We start from the raw sequence: 12,323 nt of genomic DNA, 5'->3' as shown, positions 1-12,323 counted from the left end.
AGCCCCTGCGGGGGTCAGAAGCTCAAGGGGGGGGGGGGGGGGTATAGGCATTTAATTACGGTCATATGAGCATTTTTGATACCTTATTTATAACACCTGAAGATTAATTATTGGCTTGGTTACAGGGGCAGGGCCCCCAGAGGTCAAGGGTTTTAGGCAATAAATTAAGATCAGATGAGCATCCAGGGGCTCGCCTTAGGGCCCCTGATAGGGTTCAAGGTGCGGAGCCTCAATTACCGTCAGAATTACTAAATTACCGTCAGATGAGCTTATTTTGATATCTTATTTCTGACACTGACAGGTCATGAATTGGCGTTGGGTCCAGGGGCGGAGCCTACAGAAGCTCAGGGGTTTGGGGCAATAAATTATGGTCAGATGAGCATATTTTGATACAATATTTGTGACACTGGCAGGACACTAATTAGCGTGGGGTTCACGGGGCTAAGCCCCCAGAAGCTCAGAGGTTTTAGGAATTTTATAACGGTCAGATAAGCATGCAGGGGCCACCTTAGGGCCCCTCGTGGGGTCGAGGGGTCGGAGCCCTGGAAGCTCAGGGGTTTTAGGTATTTAATTACGGTCAGATGAACATATTTTGATATCTTATTTGTGACACTGGCAGGACACTAATTGGCGTGAGGTCCAGGGGGCGGAGACCCCAGAAGCTCAGGGGCTTTAAACATTAAATTACTGTCAGATTAGCATCCAGGGGTCCACCTTAGGGCCCTAGGTGGGGTCCAGGGGGCAGAGCCACCGGAAGTCAAGTGGTTTTAGGCATTACATTTTCGTCAGATGAGCATCCAGGTGCCCGCCTTAGGGCGCTATGTGGAATCTAGGGGGCAGAGCTCCAGGACTTTTTGGCATTTAATCACGGTCAGATGAGCAAATTTTGACTATTGATTTAAGCAAATCTCTCTTTTAATATCCATATAAGCATCCATGTTTGTACTTGAAAGTGGTGGCGTATGAAGGGTCCAGTTGTTGAGGAGTGACGGAGAGGGGGGGGGGGGGGGGGGTCAGCCTTAATTATGTTAAAGTAGAAGAAATTTGAAAGAAGGAATGCTTCATGTGATGGGCTGGAGTGTTACAGTGTTACATATATTTACATTCTCCAACAAATAATTTTACATGCTTTCTATAATCATCATTTTAACGTCACATATTTTTGATCTGAAACCAATGCCCCTGTTAACTCATCTGTTATATGTATGATATTGTGTTTAAGTATCATTTACGCTTATTTATCCAGGTTTTCAAGTAAAGCGTTAATATAATGCAGATCTACTGATGCGATAAAACTGAACGAGTCAACCATAATCATTGTAATAAAGAGGGATTTCATTAAATAAATACATTAAACAGAGTTCAATACACCACTAAAAACCATCTGCATGTTGTATGAACAAGGTGAAAACAGCAGCTGGTAAATGAACTAATGAATATCCAAAGTAATAAATATCTTATTCCTCCTTATTTCCGTGATCTGAAAAGATACTGGTACTTTCAATAAACACATGTGATATATCCTGTTCAAGGTTGTTTTAAAATATTCAAGCATTTAGCACTGTGTGCTCCATCAATGTTTGCTGTATATGCAAATACTTTTATATATATTTTTTTATATATATATTTTTAAATTTGACTTTATAATTCTATATAAGTCCTCCGTATGTATCGTATACAAATCACCAAAAGCAATTACGTGGTATAGTAATTTAAATGTTTTATAAGTGAATGGTTTGTCGTGAACTAGTCAAATGCAATTATATAACTTCATTTGATGCATTTCCTTTGTGTCTACACTAAATTACCTGAACCTTAAAGTAGACACACGAAGAAACAAAAGTGTTTTGAATTGATGCAAAACTCATATCATTGCGAAGGGGAAGCCTTACTGATCAAATACAACAACTCTCCTCTTCAAAATATGTTTGGGGCCCGCAGTAATCAACTCTCAAAAATGTTAGTTTTGTGATCCAGATTTTCTGCCTTCAGCGGTCCTTTGTAGAGCGTCAATACTTGTGACGTCACACACGGGACACGGCTGGCTAGCTGCAGACTGCTACACGCGCGACTCCGGTACTGAGCTGTTTGTCCAGTGTGTGACATCACTATTCAGAGCTCGCTACGCTCGTGTGTTTGGCTTACGTTCAGGGGCGTTCGGGGGTCTAAGAAGGGTCTTGAAAAATTGCATTTTACGCCTTTCCATGATATCTATATGATTTCTCAGCAAATTATTCGTGTTTTTCAAGAGAAAATCTTTCCATCCATATGTAATTTGTTCTAATTATCAGTTGTAGTGAATGTTTCTTTGTGTAGCTCCTTTAATGTATCAATTTGTTGTAAATGAAGATTGTAAAATGTGAAATATGAACAATAACATGAAATTGAAAAGAAAAAAGAAAAAAAATCGCAACTGTTTCTTCCTTTCTTTTCACCCTTTTCTTCTCTTCGTTCTCTTCTTTCCTTCCCCTTCTCTCCTCTTTCCCTTCTTTTCCTTCTCTCTCTCTCTCTCTCTCTCTCTTTTGGTTGTTGTTGCGGGGGGGGGGGGGCATGGCCCGCTCGCCCTCCCGGATCCGCGCCTGGGTCTGTTTGAATATTTCCAGTTGCACCAGTTGATGACTGACTGTTGGCATATTTCCAGTTGAACCAGCTGACACCAATTCATTTGCATAATGAATATGGGGTGCGTGTAGATCTATGTTTTGTTAAAAATTTATCTGAATTTACAGCATATTTCTTAATTACTGATGCAATTCATTTCGAAAATACTACAAATATAAATTACAAGTTATTAGGACATTTTGCTACTTCGTATAAATTACATTTAATTAAACATGAATAAGGGAAACCTTAACTATGAACTAAAATAATTTCAATAAAACACAAGTATATGAGAAAAAAAATTCGATCAATTAAATTATGTAAGTCTATATTACCAATGCCTTTACATTGGAAATACAGACGTACCAGTATTGTGTTGTTGCCGTTCAACTGGTTGGAAGTTTTACCAAATGGTTCTTATGGCTCAGTTAAATTCTAACTGGCCTGGATCAACTGGATCAGTTGCAACTAGCTTTCTCTTCTGGGATGTTTGCCTTCACCTCCCCCCTCACCCCTCTAATCCCAAACTGCTTCCGGCGCGCCTGGACGTAATTATCGAAGATCCCAAACACGATGTTTAGAAACAGGATGAGAACGTCATTATGTTGGGTCATTTGTTGTGTAACATTTGCGTAATTATTGGGTTGAACGCGGGTTACAGTAACATATTTCCTCTTCGACGTAAATTTTACGTGAATGAAGAACATGATTCATGATTCATCAAGTCAGCCTCGTAATTTGATTTGATTTGATTTGATTTGATTTATTGGTTTCTGCATCTTTTTTCTTTTTTTCATCATACATTTTCATGAACATAATATGGCTTGATACAATATTTCAAGTGTATATAATTTTTATACAGATAATAAACGATATTAAACACATATATTGAATTTAAACAAATATATTGAATTGAAATTAATATACATTAGATGCAGGAGGGCTACAGTAATAAGCAAAGTAGCTTGACGTGCCGGCAGCCCTCAATTTAGATACAACAATACAAATACAAATAAAAAAAGAGTGACTTGCAGAGAAGAAAAGGAAAGGGGAGAGAAGAAGGAGGAGGAGGAGCGTTGGTAATAATACAATAAATCTCATACAGCTGCTGATTGAATACAGGTTCATTCATGAATGGAAAAAAACGATGCTAGGTCATGGACGATTACACATCATTGTTGAATATACAGTCAATGTACACACGAACATGAATACAGTAGAATTACACACGACATGATCAATACTTAGACAATAACATAGTTTTAACTGCCTTCTTAAAAGAATATAATGTCCTAAGGTTTCTTATTACAATGGGCAGAGAGTTCCAGATGTCTGGGCCGGCGTGTCTAATGGATTTGAGAGCCAATGCGGTTTTTGGATTTCTTAAATGGAATTTTTCAGTTTGTCTTGTGGGGTATAAGAGTGGATGGTTTTATTCAAATTAAACGTGAATTTCACGCAGATATTTTGATTAAAACCAGGGATTTGTGATCCCTGCTAAAACTATCACTAACGCTTCACGTGTTTCTGTGACGCGATAATTTCGTTTATGAAGATGTAATTTCATAACCAAACAAATACGGGAGTATTAGGTTTACAAACCATGGTCTCCAAGGTAGGGATAATCTTTCTTTGTGTTAGTGCTATGCGCTATACAAATAACGTTCAATATTATTTAATACTAATTCTGTAATCACCTTACAATGATACACACATTTGAATATATCCTAGATGGAAGATTCCAAATACATTGCATTTCTCCTCATATTTCATGAAAACGATTAAATGCACAGATACTGTAGTTTATTCTAATTTGCCGTGAAATGACGAAACTTGGCCATTGAAATTTGGATTTTAAAATTTTATTTAACAAGTTTTTTTTGGTGGAGAAATAAGTCCACAAGGACACCTGTTCATGCTAAATATGAATAAAAATGCTATCACCCGGTAATACTCTTTTGTTGGACCACCTCCTGAGGAGGACGGGTGCAAAATGTATGGTAATAGGTAGTATATACACTTGAAGCCACTCTCTTTTTGTAGTGTCTAGCATCAGTTATTTTTTCACATAAGCAGGCTGATGTTTACAAGCTTCATATGTAGTGTTTGTAATACATCCATACACAATGATCTGGAAATTGAATTACTGGTCTATATTACAACTTCAAATCCAAATTTGAAAAAAAAGGAACATCAAATTTTCTGTATCTCCTATGTATTATGAAATGAACACAACATGTAATGTTTTCAGTATCATCATTGTTTGTGTCCGATCTATTATCAAACCCAAGGATTCAAACTTCATAGAACTAAATTTACTCATTAAATCATCATTAAACAAATTTAATCTAGTATGATAAAATGATATACATGTATATGCAAAAACACTGTATAGGTGAATAATTCAAATTATATACCTTACTTAAGAAATCCAGCCGCCGTCTGATTGGTCGAAATTGCATTCATAAACTTCAACTATTTCTGTAAAATTCCCAGTAACCATGGTTAAAACAGTTCTATAATCCCAGTAACCATGGTTATTGGGAAAATAGTTCAGTCTCCATGGTTACCCCATAGGTTTACATCTTAAAAAATGGTCTGAGCGATCGAGGATACCGTACGTGTGCGAAGAATTGGTCGGTAATTTCAATACAATTGAATCTCGATCGATCTTACCGACAATTTTATCTTGCATTGTTGACATGAAGACGAAAATAAACTTCCAAAAAAAAAAAAAAACAACATCTGCCGATAGATCTTGATCTAAATTCGTGCCAATATGCATTGCAAAAGTAAAAGAAGGGCCTGTTTAATGGAGCAGCCGCGAAGCATCCACCACGCGAAGCCGTTTTCAATCCATTTTAATGTATATATAAGAAAAAACTGCTATGTATGGTAACAGAGCGCGATAGCCGAGCGGTTTAAGGCGGTGATTTTAGATACATCACCTTTTGTACGCAAGAGATCGAATCCCATCTTCGACAAAAGTTTGTTTATTTTTATTTTTTTTTTTTTTTTTATTTTTTTTTGGCATATAAAAGTATTAATGACTGCTTTAATATTCGAGAAATAGTTGTTTTTATACGCTCTCGGGAAGGTTACAATAATAGCACAATTTTAACCTTCCATTGAGCGTATAAAAACAACTATTTCCCTCAAAGCAGTCACTAATACTATAAAATTACATTTGTTTTTCAAGATATCTGGGAAATGATACATGTAATTCTTAAGTTGTAATAAACACTTTGAATGAAAGTAAGATGAAAGATAAACAATACATTGCAAGTTTTGCTCTTAAGTCATTTACAACGCAAAATGTGTAGATAGTTATATCTTTAATTCAATTTATCAATTTAAATCGGGCATTTAACTGGGTTTTCCTCTTTCCTGGCCACCATCTTTTGCATTCATAATATTGCAGTGGCGGATTATATTATATTGATTATATTGTTCATTGTTATATTCCTTAAAAGTGCCGAATTAATAATAAATAAATAAATAAATATTCCTAAACTGTAATTTGATTTTTTGTTTGTTACATCAACCATCAGAAACTATAATATACTATGATATAATCTGCGTTTTAGTCTATTTTATAGTCTATTCTTTGTTTTATCTTGCATTCTACCTTAAAGTTGTATTTTTCCTATTTGATATTCTACTCAATTCTGTACTTTATTTTTCGTTATATTTTATTTTATTCTAAAATCTATATTCTAACAATATCAATGGCAACGAGACGTACTGCAAAATTGGGACTGATTCGGATCAATTACAACTCTGTATAAGCATGTGGGTCCATGGAATAAGACGGGGACGAAAATTCTAGTTTTCAAAGTCTCCTTCAAAACTTTTCCAAGCTCTTTCCATTTGTTGCGTTGATAGCTCAATCTTTAAATAATCCAGCTCTCTTTTTTGCGGGTGGCGATTTTTAAACCATCTACGTCGGTGGATGATTCTGATGCTTAACTTGTCCAAGAGTATACCGCAATAAACATCATCAAACGGTATTCTCGCTGGAAATTCTCTGGATATCAGATACAGTCTTTCGACTACTTGATGTGACATAACATACCCATGCCCGAATGGAAATGGAGGCCACGTCTTGCCAGGGTAGATGTCCTCTGGTATGTACCATTTACTTTTTACGTTACGATGTGGACTTAACTCCCATCCCTTAGATCCCAGCACGAATTGAGAGTGATCGTTCGGGGGTAAAGCGTGGAGGTCGTTGACCAGGGTCACGATATCGACCATGACATCGTCATCCATTGACATCAAGAATTCACTGTTATTGCAAAATTGTAAGGCCCATTTAAATCCCATGACGAGCTTGACGGTGAGATTGTAATAACTATCGTGGAAGCCCACCTTCAGGATATCTCCATGTCTTCGGGCCTCTTCCTGGATGTTTTCTCTCTCGTCTCGTGCTTCGGAATCCCCCACGATAAAAAGCAACCTCGTGGATACATTATATTTTACGGCCCCACTGAAATACGTCTGTCTGGCGGCATTCCTGCGTGCAGTATGACCTGGTGCTGATTTGACTAAGACAAGTAATGTGATATTACCTTTTCCAGCATTGCACTTATCGACAGGATTGATTAAAAAGTCATATATATCCAGCTCAGCTCCTGGTTCCCAGTGTACAGTTTTCATCCATCCGCGCAAAGGAGCCGGATTTAGTTTATTTTCGGGAGGCATAGTTTGTGCCGTGACATTATATCCAACAGCGCTGACATTTCTGTTTTTCCCATTTGAAAAAACAGCTCTTGGTGGTAATCTTCCTTTGGTTACTTTTTCTACTTGATAAGACGTAGAAAATATGTTATGGTAGATGGTAGTAAGGATGGTAGTAGTAGTAGCAATGCAGAACACATAAATAATAAGTCGTTTCTTTATATATCCCATCGTGTTGACTGGTTAATTCCACTGATAAGAAGAGAAGGGTCTAGTAGTATGCTGGCTATACTATCGACAATTGTATTTTCAGAGAGATCCCGTCTGTGTACATCAAACCGTGTGTTAACGTGTTGTTCTATCATTGTTACATTGGTTACATTTGGAAGTACGTTGATCACAATGATAACACGTGGTGAAAATTAGAAATAATGTCGATATTCCAAATCAGTCACTCAAAATATACAAAGTGTCCTCCCTCCTAAAGCCATTTTACAGACGAAGATACGATCCACCTCCATTACATTCAGTCGCTGCTGCCACGCGATGAGTTGAATCTATTGCTCACCTCTCAGACAGAAGGCGGCCTATGCTAGGCTTACAAACAAACAAACATAACGAGGACCTAACACAGTGGCGGATTCAGGGGGGGGGGGGGACAGGGGGCACAGGGAGCACGTGCCCCCCGGTAAAAAAGGGGGAACAAGAAAAGGGAGAAAAGGACTAAAGGGAGGGGGAAAGAAAAAGGAGGGGGAAAAGAAAGAAAAGGGAAGAGAGAAAGAAGAAGAAAAGAGGGAGGAGAGAAAAAGGCATTTTGTTTTATGTCTAGTGGTGAAAGAAGTTGAGTTCTCTCAAAAAGTTTACTGACATGGAGGACAATTTTGTATTTCAAGTACATACCAATACCAGTTGTTGTCAGGGGCGGATCCAGCCGGCGGCGAAAGAGGGGGTCCAAGTCGTGAGAAAATATTTAGCGGCGACTCATCCGACCAGCCGAAAGGGCGGGGGGGGGGGGAGGGGGTAGGAGCACTATTTTTTGTTTTACTCAACATCCCCTTCTCCTCCTTCTTCTTTTCTCCTTGTAATTATTATCATTTTTGTCATCAGTTTAATGTTTTTATAATTATTATCATCATTATTGTCTTTAATAAGTTTTTTTTCTTGTTGTTCTGTAAATATTACTATTTTAATTATTAATTGTGTATATGTCTGTCGGGGACCCCACCGGAAATAAGATTGTGTCCTGTTCAAACTGAATTAATTTTGATCTGTTATTCTTGTAAACTGTTGTATGTTGGAAGCTTGTCGAATACAAATCAATCAATCAATCATTGGAGTAAAGTACGAAGTGGCGCTGATGCTCCCCGTGTCTGAGGGGGAATGTGATTGCTCGTATGTAAGAATACATGTACATGGATATAATGTTATCCTTGTATTCATGTATAAATGCATATGGATATGAGTGAATGAATTATAATCATAATAATTATAATGAACTTAAGAAAGAACAAGTACGTGATCAACAATAATTGCCGCCTTCTTGTTTTGTTTTTACGGACAACATTTCCAGAGCACGAGGAAGAATCTTGAGGTTTTCTTTGATTCTCAATGCACCTAACTTCGTTAGTCAATGATGCCTTTCGTCATTTGTATGTGATCAATAATTGTGGAGGTGTGTTATAGAGAACACTTCTTAGCGGCCATCTGGAGGCCGCCAGCCAGGATAATACATGTAGCTATAATAGAATGTTGCCCTTTAAGTTGGAAATATTTTCTTATCTCTTTTCATGAAATGATTCTGAGAGTATGATTATTTATTCTTGATAGATAGAAATCACAACATCATATCGTCCTTTGTATCTGATCTATTGTGGAGGTGTACTATTGTATAGAAGACACTTCTTGAAGGCCGTCTGGAGGCGGTCAGTCAGCATGGGCGTCAATCTTTTTTAGAATGTGGTGAGGACACAATGGAATAAAATATGAAGTGGTGCGTCATTGCCACGTTCCACGCTTGCGCAAACAGGAGGGTGTCTGATGGGGATTTGACCCCTAAGAAGTTGAAAGAAAATTGAATTTTCAAACTCATTTGGCGCGATTTGGTGCATAATTTCTAATAATATTTGACTGAAAGTCATTGATTAGATTCCAATGAATTTTTTCTCCTGAAAAGGGAATATTTTATGTCACTATTACAAAGACTCGGAGACATATTAGCAATATACAAGCTTTCTTATTGTCATTATTATGTGAAATGATTCCATGGAGTATCTTGATAACAAAAGTTAGGTTTAAAATTAGTTACTACATCTACCAGAATGTATTCAAAATTACGGATGCTTCCTTCCCAGGTGTTTGTGGTGTTGAAGCATTTCATTCACCTGCTATTATCCTTTGTACTCCAATCGCCAGAACGCAAATTGCATAAACAAGTTGTTGCTGTTTCGCATAAACGAAATAGATTTTGAACCGCTATATTTTAGTATTCTTAAATAAATGAGTTACAATTCTGACCCTATTAAACATTTTCACCAAATGAAATGTTTACCTTCTCTCTGTTTGAAAAGTGAAGGTTTTGTTATTGAATTAAAAAGTCTTTCCAATTAATGTTTGGTCATCATACAAGTACCACTCCGCCTGGTACGTCCCATTGTTCAGAAAATGGCTGCGTCCATATCATGCTGAAAGGCATTACATCATGCCAAGAAATCTTTATTTTGGTTTACCGCGTCAAACGTGTGCACAATCTCCACTCCCTGGGGAGCATTCCAGCCAGGCGTTACATGACGCTCAAAAACTGTTTGACCAACAATGACGGTCGCATCCATAACTTTCTTATTTATTGTTCGATTTTTTCAAACCTTCACTGATCTGTTGTTCTCATTTCCCCCCTCGCAGGCGCGCCAGAAGCAGTTTGGGACTAGGGGGGGGGGGGGGGGGGGGAAACATTCCAGGGGGCAAACATTCAAGGGGGCAGTGACGTAATGAGAAAAAAAGTTCGTAAGGGGGGGGGGGCAGACGAAAAATCTGCATCACCACCAGTCTTACACGTTACATGCAGGTCCCGCGGAACGTTTTTCAAAGTGGGGTATTATCGTATTAGCGTAAATTTGCGTGGGGTCCAGGGCATGAGCCTCGGCAGGGGGTCAAGGGGCTGAGCCCCCGGAAGCTCAGGGGTTTAGGTATTAAATTACGATTAGATGAGCATCCAGGGCCCCTCTGTAAGGCAATCGACGTGTTCCAAGGGGGGTAGAGCCCCCAGAAGCTCAGAGGTTTTAATATTTAACTACGGTCAGATGAGCATTCAGGAGCCGTCTTACGGTCTTAGGGACCTTGGTGTGGTCCAGGGGGCAGAGCCCCCGGAAGCTCAGGGGTTTTAGGTATTTAATTAAGGTCAGATGAGCATCGAGGGGGCCGCCTTAGGGCCCTTGGTGGGGTCCAGGGGCAGAGCCCCCGGAAGCTCAGGGGGTTTTAGGTATTTATTTACGGTCAGATGAGCATCTAGGGGCCCGCCCTAGGGCCCTTGGTGGGGTCCAGGGGGCAGAGCCCCCGGAAGCTCAGGGGTTTTAGGTATTTAATTAAGGTCAGATGAGCATCCAGGGGGCCGCCTTTCGGGCTCTTGGTGGGGTCCAGGGGGCAAAGCCCCGGAAGCTCCGGGGTTTGAGGTATTTAATTAAGGTCAGATGAGCATCCAGGAGGCCGCCTTCCGGGCTCTTGGTGGGGTCCAGGGGGCAAAGCCCCGGAAGCTCAGGGGTTTGAGGTATTTAATAATGGTCAGATGAGCTTCCAGGGGCCCGCCTTAGGGCCCTTGGAGGGGTTCCAGGGGGCAGAGCTTCCGGAAGCTCAGGGGTTTTAGGTATTTAATTTCGGTCAGATGAGCATCCAGGGGCCCGCCTTAGGGCCCTTATTGGGGTCCAGGGGGCAGAGCCCCCGGAAGCTTAGGGGTTTTAGGTATTCAATTACGATCAGATGAGCATCCAGGGGCCCGCTTTAGACTCCTTGTTGGGGTCCGTGGGGCGGAGCCCCCGTGAGCTCTGGGGTTTTATTTGTGACATTAGCTGGTCACTTATTTTTTCTCCGTCTTTCTTTTTTTTCTTCTCTTTAACATACTTTTTCAAAAAGGAGGGGGGGGGGGCCTAGAGCCCAGCCACTTTGCAGACCATGACATAAAGGCTTCTATCAATTAGCGTATTTCGCCTGACTGTAATTTGGGAATTTCTTATTTTCCAACAAACGCATAAAAAGGTAAGACTTACAAAAAAAATGGAGAAAAAATGCCGGAAAATCATGTCACAACATCAAAATTTGTAAATCACTTGTTTCGAATAAGAAATACATAACCCCCCCCCTTCCCTCCATCAGTACGCCAGCGTTCAGAGGCTCATGTCTTCTCACCCCTATAACAAAAAAAAAACGGACACGCTTTCCCATTCTCGCACAATATGTCCACGATATGCGTGTATTGCTATTATAGAGACCTCCATTGATAAATACCGTATAGGTGGCGTGCGCAATGTTTATGAAATTTAATTCCTGTGAACTTTCCTTTTCTTTGAATGGAATTGTATAATTGATTTAATTCAGGTTTTTATTTTTGTTACGTTCTTTTGGATTAAAAATACAAACCATGTTTACTCCATTACTGTTTTTTTTTTTTTTTTTTTTTTTTTTTTTTTTTGCGTTTTGCCCCCCCCCCACTTTTTTGACGGAGGGGGGGGGGGGGGGGGGGGGCAACTGCACCCCTGCCCCCCCCCCCACTTCAGGCGCCTATACCCCCTCGTATTATAACAAACTTATTATCAGGGTGGACTTTCATTTCAAGCAGAGCCTCGATCCTGGCATTCAAAACGCCGAAAAAGAATGGAACACGACAAACAGCAGCTCCCTCTTCCAATCCCGAAACACCCTCCCCTCGTAAAATTGTTTAGCAGCGATTCTAGTCCAGAATCTGGCCTTTTTAAAATTTTGATCTCCACCACACCAACGACCTGCGACCTCCCACTACATACTTGCTGCCAGCCGAAGGTGGCTTGATCATGAAT

At 39.6% G+C, this 12,323-nt stretch overlaps 1 protein-coding gene across 1 annotated transcript; it reads right to left on the bottom strand.

Annotated features, from left to right (window-relative positions):
• Positions 1-6,291: 6,291 nt before the first annotated feature.
• On the bottom strand, positions 6,292-7,831 carry LOC105441365 (beta-1,3-galactosyltransferase 5-like). Its single transcript, XM_011672429.2, has one exon. The coding sequence runs from the start codon at positions 7,510-7,512 to the stop codon at positions 6,427-6,429; it is 1,086 nt and encodes a 361-aa protein (XP_011670731.2). The 5' UTR covers positions 7,513-7,831; the 3' UTR covers positions 6,292-6,426.
• Between the last annotated feature and the right edge of the window lie 4,492 nt (positions 7,832-12,323).

The sequence above is a fragment of the Strongylocentrotus purpuratus genome, unplaced genomic scaffold, assembly GCF_000002235.5.
Source record: "Strongylocentrotus purpuratus isolate Spur 01 unplaced genomic scaffold, Spur_5.0 spur5_scaffold_1, whole genome shotgun sequence".
Classification (NCBI taxonomy): domain Eukaryota; kingdom Metazoa; phylum Echinodermata; class Echinoidea; order Camarodonta; family Strongylocentrotidae; genus Strongylocentrotus; species Strongylocentrotus purpuratus.
The sequence above is the reverse complement of the archived record's forward strand: the minus strand, read 5'-3'. Positions and strand labels throughout refer to the sequence as shown.